Source organism: Gavialis gangeticus, unplaced genomic scaffold, assembly GCF_001723915.1.
Source record: "Gavialis gangeticus isolate Ggan-Ray unplaced genomic scaffold, GavGan_comp1, whole genome shotgun sequence".
In the NCBI taxonomy this organism is placed as follows: domain Eukaryota; kingdom Metazoa; phylum Chordata; order Crocodylia; family Gavialidae; genus Gavialis; species Gavialis gangeticus.
This window is the reverse complement of record NW_017729031.1, coordinates 48,472,239-48,490,962: the sequence shown is the minus strand read 5'-3', so window position 1 is coordinate 48,490,962 and position 18,724 is coordinate 48,472,239. Positions and strand designations below refer to the sequence as shown.

Genomic DNA, 18,724 nt, shown 5'->3' with positions numbered 1-18,724 from the left:
ATACCAAATCTATCCCCACTCCAAAAAAAAAAAAAAAAAATCACCGAATCCTGCTGCATATCTTTAATGAAAAACAATCTGATCCCAGAGTCTGCCCTTGCACTTTTTTCTTTCATTACACACTCTAGTATACTTAAAAAATAATTATTCTCCTCTGGTATATAATGTGGACACAATTTTGTTGCTAAATAAAAAATAACAAATTTCCTTCCTGCTGAACATGGTATTTACTTACTATGAGAAAGCAAGTGATTATATTTTGATGTTTCAGATACTAATGCTATGTTTTGGTTTCCTTTACCCCCAGTCTTTGCTGAGCATTCGTGGCTCTCTATTTTCCCCTCGGCGTAACAGTAGAACAAGTATTTTCAGTTTCAGAGGTCGAGCAAAGGATATAGGATCAGAAAATGACTTTGCTGATGATGAACACAGCACTCTTGAAGATAATGAGAGCAGAAGGGATTCCCTTTTTGTTCCAAACAAACATGGAGAACGGCGCAATAGTAACATTAGCCAGACTAGTATGTCATTCAGGATGGTACCAGCACTTCCAGCAAATGGGAAGATGCACAGCACTGTGGACTGCAATGGCGTGGTTTCCTTGGTTGGAGGACCTTCAGCTCTTACTTCGCCTACTGGACAGCTTTTCCCAGAGGTAACTTTAGATAAACTAATAATAATATTGTAATGCAAGCACAATTGGAAATGATTTGGGCACAGTGGATTTTCCTAAATGCATTCTTCAATAAGAGATCTATAGATAGGATAGGTAGAGCAGAATATTTTAAAGGCATTTGCCATTTAGATCTGAGTAGAAACGCACTATTTCCAAACACATGGAATAAACAAGCTAAGGGACTAGATCCTTTTCCCTTTGAAGTCAATGGCAAAAACCTCAACAACTGCAGTGGGAATCAAAAAGTTCCATAACAATGATTTTAATGAGAAAAATGTTTATATGCATTACACACTCATGCAATGTCATTACATCTCACATGGAGTTATAAGTTTATATAATCCCAAAACTGATACCTTTCAAACATTTACCAAAACATAGGCAGTGTTAATGATATGATATTGTTAAAAATGGATTGAATCAGTACAGCACTAATCAGTTTTAATAGCATTGCTTTTAAAACATCCACATTAAAAAGTAGTACTGAAATTTCAATACTTGTATAAATATCTTGCTTTAGTTTCTATGTTTATTTTCCATCTTGATTCAGGTCTTCAGATCAGAAAATCAAATTATTAACTAAGGAAAGCATCAGCTGGTATATGCATTCTTATGCACATGTGATAAACCTTTTCCTCTAATAAGATTAATCCTGATTATGTCTAGAATCTTCTCTTAAGGAATAATACTAGTTAATTCTTTCAAAGGGCTTTTCTTCTTCACACTAGACCAACATTAATCAGTTAATCCTTGGAACATTCTTGAGAAATATGCAGGCATTATTATCCTTTTTCCACACACAGTAAAACTAAGACAGAAAAAATAAGTCATTTGCTCAAAGCCACAAAGAGAGTTGGAGAGCTGAGTCAGGACTTAGGAATTACTTGGACTGCCCCTGTGTGCAGGCCACTAAGCCAGGCTGCCCTCCAAAGAAGAAAAAAATTGTATATGCCAAGAAAAGTACATTAGGGCTGTGCAAAGCTTCGGTCACTGATTTGGTTCGGCGGAGATTCAGCTGAGTCTGGTGGCTGAATCTCCAAATCCAAATCAAATCAGGAAACCCTTTAATCTTTCTGAATAGAAATGGAACCCTCAGAGTTGATTCAGACAGATTTGATGATTCGGACATAGACAGAGCTTTAAATGTTTTTTCTACATTGAAAGCTGCGATGCTGTGGTGGATGGAGCATTCCACAACAGTGCAGGGGGCTCCCCAGCATACTTGGCAGCAGACCCTTTTCTGGGTCCACTGGGGAGTGTGTGGGGGACCCCCCTTCACTGCCCTCCAGCTCAGCGACTGGTGCCTCCTGTGTCTGGGGGGTGGTATCTGGGACCCTCCCGTGGCTGATCACTGAGCTGGGGGGCTCTGGGGGGGGTCTCCCATGTGATCAGTGGCAGACCCAGAAGCGGACTGGAAGTTTACCCCCCATGCTCCTGTGGGATGCTCCATCTGTCCCACCATCGCAGTGTTCAGGAGCCACGCCTGGTACCTCGAGGTATGTAGAAAAACATTTAAAGCTGTGTCTATGGCCAAATCCCTGATTCTCTGAATCAGCATCAAATCTGAAGATTCACATTCGGTCAAATCAAAGTCGGGACAGTGATCCAAATCAATTAATCAAATCACTGTCTTCGATTCGGGCCAAATTTGAATTGAATATGGCCCGTTTTGCACACCCGTAAAGTACGTGCCAAGTAACAGCATCCTGTTAAGGAATGTTTAAATTGGAGTCTAACATCCATTGTTTTAAATAGATCATGAGAAGAGAGCAGAAAGTCCAAGGCCATCTTATTTTGTATGTCTTAAACATTTGTAAACTGGACTACAATGAGGAAAATATATGGTTATTTATATATTTGCAAACCTTTGAGATTGAGACTTCATGATGAGATTTATTTTGATTTCTCTTTCACAAGAAATTCCTCTATACTTTTGTGAAAGTTTTGAGATTTCTCACCAGGGTGGGAATGAGCATTTTAATAACATCATTAATTTTGAACTACTGTATTTCCTGTTTCAAAACCTCCTTTTTAAATAATAATTTAATATTCTTTTGCTATTGCCATGTTGTGGCTGGCAAGATCTCAGCATATTTCTCCAGAGATCATCGTAATACCCTGCATCTTCTTTTTTTCTTAAGGGATTAATTTAGTGAAAATATATCTGCCAGAAAAAATTAATGCAGTCCTAGTAGTCACTTTAGAAAAAAGGAAAAGCCATTGGCTTCAAGTGCCCTAAATCAAGTAGGCAACTTGTAAGATTGGCTTACAAATCCTTTTCCACACAACCCTTAGAAGAAAGGAAGCTGAATCCCTGTGGGAATCTAAAACACTACTTCCCTTCTTATTACACAACACTAATCTTTACATATTCTCTACCAGCCAACTAAACCACTTGTGGGACAACTTAAAATTTCCAGCTGAAACCTAGTAAACTGAAAATTCTTATGACACAGAAACTTTAACTATTTAGGTAACGCCTAATACATTGGACACAAAACATATTGGAGTAGGATTTTGAGTCACTAGAGACTGGCATATTGTATTGTTAATGAGTTGCTGGAAAAGATGTAGAATCATGAGAAAAATATTGGGAAAAAATGATTAATTCTCTTGCAATTTATTTCCAGGGCACAACTACAGAAACAGAAATAAGAAAGAGAAGATTAAGTTCTTATCAAATTTCCATGGACATGCTAGAAGATTCTGCTGCAAGACAAAGAGCAATGAGTATAGCCAGTATACTAACAAATACAATGGAAGGTATGCAACCCATTTTCTGTTGAAACACCTTTCACTGGATTTGTGGAGACTGCATTAAGATAAGACATAACAAATTTAATTTGTAATTTTATAATTACAAAGCTAGAAAATTACCAAGCACTTACATCACATACTCTAAATGCTAACATTTTTTTTCCATCGAGACTCATAAGATATCATTCCTCATATATTGCTCTTGTCCCAGAACATATTCTGAGGGAAAAAAATCATTGTTAGAGGGGGGGAAAAAAGGCTTTGGATTAGGAACAATAAGTTGAGGTTTTTCTTAGGGCCTTGCTACATGTTCAAATTAAAGCTGGCTAGAAATCAAATATAGAGTTGTTACACATTTTCAAGCACTAACTTTGTAGCTGATTGGCTCTTTTTATAGATGAATAGTCATTTTTATCATGTGATAATTACTTTGCATGTGTGGCTGGTCTAAATTTATGGTGTGTTTAACCAGTTAATTGCATAATATATGTAACATGTAGGAGGGGCCTTAGAGCAGCTACTACCATAAGAACTAGGTCAGAAAGGTAAGCTTTTAGAAGGTCATAAGTCTGGTGGTGATTTTCTATTAACTGCAAACAAAAAAGACTCTTCCATCTGAATCTATAAGTGCCTAAAATGGTGAGGCCAAGAGAACAATAAAGATTTTTTTCAGGAAAAAAAAAAATCAAAATAGTTTTCAAATTCATCTGCCCAAAGTTGGAATTTCAACAGAGGGGTTTTGTTTTGTTTTTTAAATGGTTCCTTGGTCACTTGATTTTCAGAAGCACAAATCAGCCTATACTTTATTGTAATGAGAGGAAGGTTTAAATCCTCTATTCTCTTGTAAAACTGACTGTAGAAGTCTTTGAAAATTTGAGATTAGAATAGTCTACTAGACTTTACTTCAAAGTAGTCAGACATTTTGTAAGTGACTACAAATTTGGTGGTTTCTCTAAGGCCCTTGACAGACACTCACTTTAAGACATGGTGGGATCTGATCCTTGACCCCAACAATTGTACATACTGCCATCCCACACATGCATGGCAGGATGCATGATTTGGGGATTAGACTGTAGCAGCACTTTACTTGCGGGTGCAGGGGAGCAAAAAAACCCAATAAGATTGTCAGCTAGGGTAGGGAACCAAACTGGTGCCCTAAGAATCAGCTCAGTGCTTGGGGAGCTGCCTGAGTGGCACACATTTTTGATAGGTCCTAAGGCATGGGGAGCTATAAAGCCACATATACTGAGCAACTGAATAGTACATGTAGTTTTGACAGGTCCTAGTGCACAAGGAGCTATAAGATCATGTCTGCCACCCAGCTGGGCAACATATGGGGCTTATACAGCTCCCAGTTCGAACACTGGATGTTAATTCTTGTATTAAAAGCACTCTTTAAAGCTTACCTTCTAGAAATATGTGCTTTTGGATGGGTAAACACAGAAGAAAAATAAAACAAAGATCCCCAACTGAGGGCACAATATGTTACAATAGTTTTGCTTCTTAATTGATAAATATGTTGTATTAGAAGACAATACTAAACAGACATAGTAAAACTGCTTTTTGTTAAAAATTAAATATTAATTTATATTTAAAAAATATTGTTTTAAGTGAAGAATAAGATATTAATGATTTACCATATATCCTAAATAATAAACAAATGTGCTTAGTAGCACAGATCTCACCATGTATGGTATATAGTAATGTAAAAATACCATCCTTTTATTATGTTTATACAAATAAAAACACTGAATGGAAACATTCAGTGCATAATTTGTATTTGACTTATTTCTTTTGAACATAAACATGTAGGCTATTTTAAATTAAAAGTCCCCTTTTAATGGGATAATTTGTGGTTTTTTGGAGTTAAAGTTATTTTTTTTTCAGAGCTTGAGGAATCCAGACAGAAATGCCCACCATGCTGGTACAGATTTGCAAACACTTTCTTGATCTGGGACTGCTGGAGTCCATGGTTAAAAGTAAAACACATCGTAAATTTGTTTGTGATGGATCCATTTGTTGATCTTGCTATTACTATCTGCATTGTTCTAAACACACTGTTTATGGCAATGGAACATTACCCAATGACACAGCAGTTCAGCAGTGTGCTTTCTGTGGGAAACCTGGTAAGTGGTCTGTAATCCAATATGTGTTGATAACATTGCATTTTCCTTTTTAAAAAAACCCTCTAATTACTTCAAAATAAATTTAAGATAGGTTTTATTTAATTGCAGACAGCCTTTTGTAATCAGTTTAAACAGAGTACCTGGGATTTTTCCGGACAAGGCAGCCTTTCTTTCATTGAAGGAAATGTCAAATCTAAACTTCTACACAAGCAGGATATGGCCCATAATTTTAAATTGTAATGAAACCACTGAATATTTTTGACAGTATAATCTTAACTTTAGGAAATTGCTTGACAGATAGACTCCTTGAAGCCTATCTTAAACTTTATAAACCCCTAGAAGATCATTTAATTATCTTTGATTGTGCTTCCTTTAATACTCTTTGCACAGAAAATATTTTTATAGTGTCAGGAATAAAATACTCAAGTATCAGAAAAGCTCTCTGAATTTGCTTTCATTATATTTATATAAAAATCCTACTTCTGGAAATTGTCTTCTCCTTACTAGTAATATGTCACTGACAACTTAGGTTACTGGAAAATTATTCCCCAAACTAAAAGGGTATATTTTATTCCGCATCAAAAACTGTCCAAACATGTATAAATCTAGCAACAATAAACCAAGCAGAAGCAGAAGTCTTCATTCTTTGAAGCCAGATTATATGTAGTATAGTATTGTAATATTGATAGTAGTATTGCATTGAACAAGGTCCAATATAAAGCAAAGCTAAGTACAGGCTTCTGTTAACTGCTGTACATGCAGAAGTAGAGTTGGATCAGTTGTACACATGGGTCTGAACACTCAGTTCAATGCTTAACTACAGGGCTATACATGCTGTTCTTTCTAAACAGGTAGTTTTGGGGTCTAGCTATCTCAACAACATACATGATATATTCCCTGATTCTTTTCACTTGCCATTCTCATCCTCGCAAGCATGAAGGAGTTTGAAACTTTCAAGAATCATTTGCTTGGGAACTGAACTCTTATAAATTTTTAATTCCTGGGTAGCTTCTATGATTGTACATACTATATGTATGAGAGAAAAAAAACCCTCTTGTCATGGGAACCAAAACTAACCAAGTGTTCTTTGGTAGATGTTAAGAATTTTAGCTTCTGTTCATGTGGACTGCTGAAAGATTTACCAGTGGGAGGATGTTTTAAATACTGAATACATTTTGTTTAGCCCGTGCACCTTGATAATATCTTTTTAAATGGATTTATTAAGAGAGGAATAGAAAAGAGAAATAAAATGATAATGTAAGGTGCTTTCTAATAATATGCAGTTCCCTCCCTCCCACAGAGAATTTATATGACTGATCTTGTGCCTTGTTTTCATCACACATTCGAGAACATTCTGCCTGAAGGTGTTATCTTCTATCTCTGGAAAGATTAATTGCAAAACATCTCACTTCGACCATTTGTCATTCCAAGGTCCTCCCCCTCTCTCCTTTGCCATTCTGAATTTCTGATGTCCTTTTTATTCATGTTAACAACACTGAGATTTTAAACTACCCATTCTAATAACCTACTATCTTAATTAGGGATGTAAATAATGTTTTCCCTGCTGGTCTCAATTAAATCCTCACTTCTTCACTGTATGAGTCTATTTACTTTAATTTGGTTGTTTGCATCTAAAGAATGTTAAAATATTTTCTGTTTGTGACATCGTATTCTATTGTTTGAGGATTCATTATGATATGACAAACAAAAGGTTGCACTCTTGCAGTATCTTAATAAGAAGGAAGAAATACCCAAGAAATGCATTTTTCAAATAATTAAATAATTGGTTCAGGATTCAGAACTATTCAACAATCATGAGACAAAGTATAGCACTTCTTAGCAGAAGTGAGTATCTGCTATTGCATTTTCATTGCATTTAATACTACTGTAAACCTCAGGAGAAAACAGCCTGTGGATGGTGTCAAAATATCTGAAAGGCTTTCATTTCTTTAATCCTCAGTAAGGCTTTTATTCTTCCTGAACTGTAGCAACCATTGATCCTGCTGGATCACATATATGCAAGAGGGCAACCCAGACCTTCAATGCGTATGCCTAGGCAGGAATTTTTAGAGGAGTAGAGGCTACCCAGGCCTTCTATCCTCCCTTCAGGGGACTGAGACAGAATCCAAAGACCAGATGGTGCCTCCATGACAATAGTTGTATGTGTGTTGGGGAACTGAACCCAAATCTCCTGTGTGGGGCCTCCTCCATGGCACTGTACCTTTCTGTAAAGAGTTATTTCCCTTATTGCACTTAGTTTGCCATAAACATTATGTAGTTATGTCATTCTAATTATATAATAATTTTGTTTCTACATCTCCTTTTTCAATAGCATAATTTTGGTTATTCTCAAAAAAGAAGTAACTTTTATTAAAATATAGGTATTTGCTTTTTGATAATGATAATGCAACCAGATTGTTACATGTGCTATTCTTACAGCCTCTGAAATTCTAAAATTCTGATCGTGTTATTTACAGTTGCATAGTATTGTAAAAAATCTGCCCTGCAGCCACTGAATTAGCCTGAAGGGGGAGAGAAGGGGAATTGAGAACATGGTGAAAGAAATGCACAGTCACAGTACAGCAATAGAGTGCATGAATTTCACAGACAACTAGGGAAAAAAGAAGTCACAGGATGCCTTTCCATGGTATTGCAAAACATCTTAAGTAGTAAATTACAACAGATAATAGAAATCATATTAGATGATTAGAAATCAGTTTGCTTAGAAATCATCTTGATGTACTCTAGATGCTGCTTATCAATATATGTATGCAGAAGAGATCTTGGATTGAAATCCTCACCCCACTGTAATCAGTGGGCCTTTTGCCATTTCATTGTGCTTTCAAATGTTTTTAAGCACATTTTTACCCTCAGGGTTTTTCTTTTCTTTTTTTTTTTCATATTAGTATGGAGCTTCTTAAGTGCTACATTCTCAGCAGTATGAGATGAAATGCTTTTCTTATTCTCAGAATCAGTACAGGAGAACAAGCTTCCTTGTGCTAATCTGCCTATACTTTTCAGTTCTCACCTGCAAACCACCTCTAGAGGAAGAACAAAGTTCAAACTCTGTCTCTGTCCTTAGTCTCTCTGCTGAGACCTCAGCAAAGATACAAATAATTGCCTATTTTTGTGCTGTCTTTATTTTAAATAATTTCTGGGAATTGAACTGAAAGCACCACAAGTAATCTTTGTAAAATATTATAAGCCAATAGTAAAGCTTTTCTTTCACAATAAACTGGTGAACTAGAGGTGAAACTTTGATAGCCAGTAATTAAACTTCTGTTTCTTATGTCTGTATTCATGTAAAAATACTTTAATTACTAAATTCATTGTGTATAAATATTTAGGAGCTCTGTAGAAATATAACAGTGTCCATGAAATAATAGTTAAAGGCAGCCACTACATGGATTAGAAACGTTAGTTTATGTGCACACACAATAGAATTAGACTAACTAACTATAATCTGTATTTAGGTATTTACTGGGATCTTCACAGCAGAAATGGTTCTAAAGATAATTGCCATGGATCCTTATTATTATTTTCAAGAGGGCTGGAATATTTTTGATGGCATTATTGTCAGCCTTAGCTTGATGGAACTTGGTCTTGCAAACGTTGAAGGATTATCGGTTTTGCGATCATTCAGATTGGTAAATATATCAATAAATACATATTTTCATGCTTTATATTCTAGGTTCTAATGTACATTGAAAATTAAGCCATAGTATGTATATAAAGCACATTCAGGAAATCTGTATTGCTCATACATGCACTATGTAATGTGGACTTTTACCAAAAGAGGAACATAAATTCATAGAAGCCTTTTTTTTTTATCAGGATGTTGTAAGGAAGTATAGCAGTGACATTAGATATCAGAGGTGTTTACTTGTCACCTGGGCCCAGTGATAAAAATTTAGGTCTATTTTTATTACCTTGGAATGTGGTTTTAAATATTAAGCATGCAGTATCACTGACCAATGTGCATATACACGTACGCTCCATCACTGCAAGTGTGAGGACAATTGTTCATATCTTTGTGTATCTCTTATTTTGAGAATCAGGTCTAGAATATGTATATGTTACCTGCTGCTCATGATTGTAATATCTGGACACTGACATAGACACCAACTGCTCCCTTTTAAAAATGATATAGATTTCAAAGCCACAGTCTTCACTTGGTTCAATTCTCTTTGTAACTATCATTAAAATGAATGCTAGATATACCATATTTTCTTACATACCACATAACCCCAAATAGACATATATGCCCTGTTTGGGGAAGGCAGAATGAAGAAAAAAGGAATTTTCCAGTCTTAGCTGAATCCTAACCACAGGGGATCCTGACCACATGGCTGAATCCTGATTATTGCTGCTTAACCAAAAGTTAGTTTTAACCTTTTCACAGCCACAGCCAAATTGGCAGTAGCTTTTAGCTGATCAGCAGAAAGCTGCTGCCAATTTGTGAAAAAGTTAAAACTGTGCCACTGAAGAATAAAGCGAACTGTGACATCCTTCCCTCCCTGTGACTGGGAGCAAAAAAACAGGCCCAGAAACCATTACAGTATCCCTGTGCTGCAATTCTGGTGTAGAAATCAGCTTTCCTCCTGCCCTACCCTTGAAACACAAGCCAATTTTGGAGGGTTGGTATTTGGAAGAAAAGTGTGTATGATATGTAAGTAAATATGGTATTATCCTATTTATTTATTATTAGCCAATAATTTAATTAAAATTTAGGTATATAAGGAAAACACATCATTTTGCTAGATTTTTTAGCAATAATGCTATTTTACCAATAACATTTTATTTAGCAATAATGGAATGAAAAATGCTATTGTTAGACACGCAATTTCACCATTTAAGATATCAATCTATGAATGCATCATATAAACTTAAAAAGCACCTTATTTGTCTATGTATTGTATATGGACGTATACGTAACATTAATCTCTACTCCTCAAGAAAACAAAGTTATTAAAAACTACTTGAGGTTGTTTAAGCACATCTAACCAGTACAATCATAAAAGTTACTAAATTGTTAATTAGGTTCTTGCCTTCCAAACACTAAATTTGTCTTTTTTATAATTTCCTTATATATATCTACCATTTACAACATTTATTTTTAATGGGAAAAGAAGAGAACTGTCAGGACAACAGTAATAAGTGCAGTGGGCTTCAATATATGTCATATGATATTATCATGTTTGGGTTATTAAGCTAAGTAAAGTGAACAATGTTTTCCATGTTCACTGTAGGCCAGTGCAGCCATTACTACATGGAAGCTTACCAAAACAAGGATCTAGCCAACCTCCAGGGAGAACAGCTTCCAGAGGTGTTAAGCTTCGGCTCTGAACACTCTTAGACACTTGATTTACATTATTTAAGCCCCAAAACAGACACAAAAAACCCTACCTACTTTATTGGACGATTTCTCTGATAAGTGAAACTAAGCCCATTAAGGGTTTACCAATACCTTGAACAAAAGGGTATATCCTAGTTCAGTGTACATACCTTACTGGCAGTTACCTGCGAGGGTTCAGCTGGGATGTAGGCAGCCAGACCTGTGATAGACCACTAGGAGTGACCTGGGGTGTGAGCGGGGCAGGGGCATAGGATACTGGAGCACCAAGCTGGAGTCTGTGTTGGCAGAATGGAGAGCTTGGGACTGAGGTCCAGGGGAGCTAGAGGGGAAATCCGAGTGACACCCTGAGCCATAAGCTGAGGTCTGAAGCCAGGAGTTGGAGAACGGGTGCAGAGTTCCAAGGAAGACCTGAGATCAGTGTCAGGAAGCCAAGCTGAGTCAGGATACCAAGCAAACCAGAGAGACCAGGGCCAGCACCAAGGTTCAGGGAAGATCCAAGACCAGGGTCAGGAAAAGCCAAAGCTGAGTCAGGAGACAGGAGAATAATACAGCAGTAAACACAAGGCTTGCCTGAACAGACTGAGGCATGTAAAACATGCTATTGCCTGCAGCCTGAAGCTACAGGTGTGCTTATAAGGGGTGAGTGGCACTTTTAGCAACCAATCCAGTTGCAGAGAACAGGGGAAGTTTCATTAGCCAGAAATCAGGGGTAGGTGTGACAACTCAGGTGCTTGGTCCAGCAGGGTATACCTGATCAGTGGCCCTGACATTGCCCAGCCATGTAAGTGCTGGTTTTGACACTTATACAAAGTTTTCAGTTCAATTCTAGTTGCAGTGTGAACAAGCTTCCATGAACCTAATGAGTGTGATCAGAAGGGATGCACTCTAGGGGCTGGACACTTGCCCAGATGCGTGTATAAAGCTGGGTAAGTGTTGAAATTGTGGCCAGGCTAAAAACCCATGATTAGTGGGTGTTAGACACAAGAGCATGTGGAAGAGCACAAGTGCCTTTCCATGTTTTAGCTTGCTAGCATAGCAATTAGGACATTCACTCAGGGGACGAGAGACTCCGATTCTAGGCCCTACTCACCCAGATGGAGGGGAATTTAAACCTGCATCTTTTGCTTCCCAGAAGCAGAAGGGTAATTGCTTGTGCTAAAATGACATCTTCTAGTCATAAATGTGGAACAAGCCCTAAAGCTGCTGAATTACAGGATATACCACTGATAACTTCCATAGAAAATATGAATGAAATGTTTCTGTAACCATAAAATAAAGCATTTTGCAATACAGAAATTTCATGAAGACCTTCACTATAATTATTACTAACATTGCCTCTTTGCTCTTATTTTTCAGCTTCGAGTTTTCAAGTTGGCAAAATCTTGGCCAACACTAAACATGCTGATAAAGATTATTGGTAACTCAGTGGGGGCTTTGGGAAATTTAACCTTGGTGCTGGCCATCATTGTCTTCATTTTTGCTGTGGTTGGCATGCAGCTGTTTGGTAAAAGCTACAAAGACTGTGTTTGCAAGATTGCCACAGACTGTGTACTTCCACGCTGGCACATGCACGACTTCTTCCACTCTTTCTTGATTGTATTCCGAGTGCTTTGTGGAGAATGGATAGAAACTATGTGGGACTGTATGGAGGTTGCAGGCCAAACCATGTGCCTTATAGTTTTCATGCTGGTCATGGTCATTGGAAACCTGGTGGTACGTAATCAGCATTATTCAAAAATGCATTCTGACACAAAAGTGCATGTAATATGTCACAAAACAAGCAATTGGGTGTTCCAGACTCTTTGTGGAAAAGAGGGAAAAGGGAGATCTCTTTTTATGATGCTAGATTTTGACTTGGACTACATGTCCACAAAGAGGAGTAAAGGGGAGGAAGGCCACTCCTTCTGATACGGAGATGTCATTATCCTGGGTCCAAGTATGCAGAAATAAAGCTGATACTTCACATTTAACTCCTATCAACCACAGAGTGAATGATCAGAAAATTATTAACTCAGAGGTGAATGATCAGAAAATGATCATTCACCTCTGAGTTAATAGAGGTGAATGATCTGAATGATCAGAAAATTGTTAACTGAGAGGTGCAGTCTTGAGTCAGACTGTCTCCCCAGATTTGACAAGGTAGGCCATCACCTACGAAAGCTTATGACTCTCTGAACCAGTTTGTCTCTAAGGTGCTGGCCTGCCCTGCCTTCTGCTTGACTTCAGACTAAAACAGCTAACTTCCTCTCTCAAGTCCCCTTGGTATAGTGCTTTGTACATTACAGCACCTCATGCTTAGAGTTGTGTCTGAAGGCAACTCTATGTAATTCTATTAGCTGTTCTTCCCTTTTTGTCCATGAGACTTTGGGTAGATTGTAAAATGTCTTTAAAATATTCCTTAAAGACACTCATTAGACTTTGTATATTAATGAAAAAGGTTGCTCTGTTTATTAGATTTAGGGGCCTAATTTTATGTATCTAAGTTTGTAAATTTTGATCTTTGTCACCTTTTTGAATATACACATTTTTAAAATGTGCCTATTTAAAAACTACACCATTTGCAGAGACCTCCAAATTTGCTCTTGTATTTATAACATAGCTAAAAGAATAAATTACATAAATGATTCACTGAATTTGCATCCAAACTGGCAGCTAGTGTGCCAAGTTTATGCCTAATGTACCAATTTGGAACTTTAAAAAAAAGTGTTTAAGCGTCCACTGCTCTTGTATTATTATTTTAGCTTTTAGTTTCTTTTGTTGTTATTGTTTTCATAGTTTGCATAACAGGGGTGATGCGTAGGGGGTGCACGCAGGTGCATGTGCACCCCCTGCATCTGGTCGTGCACCCCTTGCAAAAACATGCCATCTACACTGTCAGCAGTGCTTGCTGGTGGTTGCCACTTGCCACCCCTCCATCAGCACTGCCAGCAGTGTCTGTGGGCAGTCCATGATCCTCCCTGGCCGCTGCTGCCTGTGCGTGGTTGCTGACCCCTGGCTGGTGCTCACCACTGCCCCGCCCCACTGCTAACAGTGCTGGTGGCATCTGCAGGATTTCCCTGCTCACCGCCGCCAGGTTCCCACCACTGTGCTCCTGCAGGCGCTGGCACAGCCATTCCCCCACAGCCACCAAGGGCACATACAATTCATGTTGCATAACATACTCTGAGATGCTGCAAAATAATTCCCTTCCCTGCTGAATGGATCCTGCTCTGCAAATTATTAACGTTAGTCTTCACTTAGAAAGGTTATTGCTTATTTCAGCCTGATCTGCATCACTTATGTTCCCAAAATTTTCTCTGACTTTATGGTAACTTTCATATGCGAAAGGTCTTAAGACTTGGACACTATTATGTAACAAGAAAGGTCCAGGAGATTTTACATGCTGAATTTGAAACTTACCAAGACTGATTTATTTTTGTTCTGTTTTCTGTTTCAAATTATGCCCAGAATATGTATCACTATGAATGAGAACAAAATTTCAGCCCAGTATTTTTCTCAAATGCTGTGAAAACTTATTACTAGGAAACAGATTGATTATATAAATGCTGTCATCATATGAAAGCTTCTGGTCAGTGATGGTCAGTGATTTATAGTTTGGATTATGGTCCAAAGCTTGCAAATCCAATTATTAGCCCTTTAATGTTATCTGAAATACCCCTACTTTAAAAACTGCTAATTGGTCAGGAATGTTACATTCCTATACAGACTGGGGGCTTGAAGGGATACATATGAAACAATCTACTGCTTAAAATGTTCAGAACTGTTCAGAGTTTATTGAAGACCTTGCTGAAATAATACTTAGGACATTTTGTCCTTTTGCGTGACCTCTGTTAGCTTACAGCAGTAGTTAATAAATCATATTTCCCTTGCAGCATTGTAAGTGCATCATCAATATTGTTAGTGAACAAAGAAAGCTACTTTAATTTAAAATTCTTATAGAAAAGCAAAAAAAAGTCAGGGTGTGCTAAATGGAAAGAAGGAGAAACTAGTTGGTTTTTCATCTGCAGGTGGTATTCTAAGTAATGAAGATTGAAAACTAAAACTTCTTTAAAATATTCTTATTGGAGTGTTATAAAATTTAATAAAGGCTAATTCTTTGTTCTATACAATGAATCCACCCAACTGAAAATTCCATTCCAGGCAGAACATCTTAAAGAGTGGTTAGAAAATCTGAGGATATTTTTTACTATTACAATATGCAGGCTTTAGAAGAGAATAACCTATTTATTGTCTATAGAACCATATTTGGTTTTTTTATTACATTTGACCTGATTTTTCACTCAAGAAATGGAAAATTATTCTTTCATGCCAGCTAGAAGTTTTAAAATGTTTAATTTTTTTAAATGAGCAAATATATTTAGAATCTAGGGCAAATGTGCTAGCAAAAAAAAAAGAGAAAAGAAATCTAAACTGACAAAAAACTAACATGTCTATTTTCATTGTGTGACCAAAGGGACAACACACATTCAAAAGAGAAATGTGTGAAACACCTCTCAGATTTTTTAATACAAGGTGTCCTTAGGTTGTATTAAATAAATAAATTAGGGAGTACTCTTTCTGGAAACAAACAGTATGCTCCCTTTTAATTTAACAGCAGTCTTTAAAACTACTGACTCATTATATTTACATATATACTCTACAACTCTATTTTCTCCTCTTTTAGGTACTGAACCTGTTTCTGGCCTTGCTGCTGAGTTCATTTAGTTCAGACAACCTTGCTGCTACAGATGATGATAATGAAATGAACAACCTCCAGATTGCTGTGGCAAGGATTCAGAAGGGAATAGATTATGTTAAAAAAAAATTACGGGAATTTGTCCAAAAAGCCTTTGTTAGAAAGCAAAAAGCTTTAGAGGAAATCAAAGCACTTGAAGAGCTAAACAAGAAGAAAGACAGCTGCATTTCTAACCATACTGTAGTAGAGATAAGCAAAGATCTTAATTATCTTAGAGATGGGAATGGAACTACCAGTGGTGTAGGAACGGGAAGCAGTGTGGAAAAATACATAATTGAGGAAAATGATTACATGTCATTCATAAACAACCCAGGCCTCACTGTGATGGTACCCATTGCTGTTGGAGAATCAGATTTTGAAAATTTAAATACAGAAGAATTTAGCAGTGAATCAGATGTGGAAGGAAGCAAAGAGGTAAGACATTTTATATATGAAAAATTAAGTTGTAATCATGTATTTGTTTCTCCTATAAGTAATCTATTTTTGCATTTCTTTTGAAAAAGGTCTCTCAATAACCAGGATTCCTTAGGTACAGTATTTTTAGTCAGGCTTGTTAACAGAAAAAATAACATTCTGCTTATTAGCTTGCTCACTTCTGCAGAGACATGATTTAAAGGGTGGCATTTCTTTCACACTTTATTCTGTCAAGTTTTAGGACACAATGCACATTTTATAAGCTACTGATCAGAGCTTATGAAATAAGAGTATTAAAAAAGCCTCATGACTACTATAATTGAGAACCTAAGTGTATCTGGCTGTAAATATCTAATCTAATATACACTGAAAAAATGTATGCATGGGCAATTTTGAAAGGTGAATAATGAGATATAGTATAAATAGACCAGTGACAGATGTTAGATCAGCTGAAGTTTTTTGAATAATATTTGTGAAAAAATTTAGTTCAAAGATGAAGCTGGCTGACATGAAAGAACTAAATATCTTCCTAAGCATTCTCAAGAGCAGTACTTGGAGAAACCGTGGTGTACAGAGGAACTATGTTTTGTAATGCATATACATATGGCAGTAACTTAAAAGTCTTGTATTATTTTCACTGTAACTAGACATTTATATCACTGCAAAACAATTGAAAAATATTGATTTAAAAAGCAAATTAGGTTTTTTAGAATTGACATTGGAAAATATTCCCAGTCAAAAATATGTACACCTGGAGTTATTGTTGAGAATACATACAAGTCAAGATAAAAAAAAATACAAGAACATTATCTAAGCAAAAACATAAGAACTGAGAAAGGTTTAGTTTTGTGGAGTCTCCTACCTATGACTACAGACATTTTGAATTAACATGGTTCTTTTACAACTTGTAGGCAGAATATTTAAAGTTGATACTAAAAGTTACTAAGACACTGATATGTTACCAATAAGATACTAAGAGTTATGTTTCATTATTACCGCAAGGTATGTATTGTCTATATAGCAGTAAATTCATGACTGGTGCTAGAAGGCTTGTATATTATATATGTAGTATCTATCTATATTTTTATGTGTAACAGACAGCACTTGGAGCATTACTAAAGAGTGTAAAATAACTTTTAAGTATGTGTCACCTTGGCCTCTTAAAGCTGTTTTACTGGTAGTCTTTAGTCATCTTCCATGATTCAGGCTCACTATAGTCAGAGAATCAACTGTATATTACATATTGCAATATAAACTGAGGCTGCATACAAATGCTTGTTCACCGCCAGAAGTGGAAAATCTCTACCTCTAGCAATGATTCTGAGAGAGAGGGAGCAGTATAGGTGTTCAGCTACTCCCCTGCTCCTTGTGCCTTCCTAAAACTGGGGTGATCCCATGCTGGGGAATGTGTAGGCTGCTCCAGTCCTTCCATTCTCAGGGGCCTAGAGCAGCAGGGCAAAGTCCTCTGCCCATTTCTCACTCTGGGAACTCCAGAATCAGAAGCAAGTGGGGGACTTACATTACACTCCCCTGGAGCCGAGCAGACTGAGCAGAGGGCAAAGCCTCCTTCTACTTCTCACACTGAGCGCATGGCCTTGGGGAGGAGCCACTGCCTGATCTTACCTCCAGTAAGTGTCCTGCACCAGCCCCAGTGCCTCTGCCATGTTCCATGCTCACCTTGTTGCCCAGCTCCTCTCAGGGAAGCCGCAACACAGCTCCTCTCTGGGCAGGTGCATGGCCTTAATAAGTTTGTGCGTAGCATGGTTTTAAAGTGTGCGCTGTCATGCACGCACACAGCTTGGAGGGAACCTTGGTGTACAAGCATTCATCCTCCCAAGAGAAAATCTCTTGGGACTTAGTACTACTTGCTTAGTTGGCTGAATTTTCTGGAAACAGTCTAAGCTACAGAAGATAATGAAATAAAGATCCATGGTAACAAAGACATAATGAGATGTTGGGTTCTCTTAGTGTCAACTTAGAAAGCCCAGTCCTTTGAATTTACACAATATTTGATGCTTACAGCTTTCATGTGCTGGGCATTGGGCCCTCTTTCTTCTAACTTTGTCCTGCCAAAGTTCTAGTTGCTGCTTGTGTAAACTTGATGTTTTCAGAGTACCTCCAGATATTTCATTTTCTCTCATGAACTTCCTGTCTTCTCACATTCACTCCATTCAAATACTATAGAGCTTTGAAAGCAATAGTGAGATGTGTTTATAGCCCTGAGGGGCGCATCCAGATGAGTGGACATGTGCGTCTTACAGCATCTCAAAGCTGTTTGAGACACTGCAAGAGGCACGTGCAGGAATGAGAAAATGTTCCCCGCACTGCAAATTTGCAGCGCAGGGGCAAAATTAGACTGCTGGATATCTGGGGTAAAAAAATAAACACAGAGAAAAAAGTGGGGCTGGGCTGAGGCAACCAGAGGCTGGGTCCTCCACAAAGACACTCTGGTAGCAGCCAGAGCATCTCTATGGCTGGCCCTCACCCTGGTGCTAAAGCACACTGACTGTCTCTGTAGGGCAGGCAGCATGCCAGCTGCAGGGATCTGGACCCATGCTCCAGTGCCGGTAAGTAAGGGGTAGGGGGACTAGAGAAGGGAGGAGTGGACCATGGGGGGACACCACTGACCCTTCCCACTCCCCCAGCCCCCCAATGACTGC

The 18,724-nt window shown here is 37.6% G+C and overlaps 1 protein-coding gene across 2 annotated transcripts in view; it reads left to right on the top strand.

Moving 5' to 3' along the window:
* The window catches only part of LOC109301523 (sodium channel protein type 2 subunit alpha-like), a 140,090-nt gene that overhangs the window by 46,051 nt on the left and 75,315 nt on the right, over positions 1–18,724 (top strand). For both annotated transcript variants that reach the window (XM_019522746.1, XM_019522745.1), the window contains exons 11-16: positions 308–655; positions 3,307–3,439; positions 5,321–5,559; positions 9,033–9,206; positions 12,272–12,628; positions 15,579–16,064. In XM_019522746.1, the coding sequence (XP_019378291.1) occupies positions 308–655; positions 3,307–3,439; positions 5,321–5,559; positions 9,033–9,206; positions 12,272–12,628; positions 15,579–16,064 (1,737 nt within the window). The remainder of the gene's footprint in view (positions 1–307; positions 656–3,306; positions 3,440–5,320; positions 5,560–9,032; positions 9,207–12,271; positions 12,629–15,578; positions 16,065–18,724) is intronic.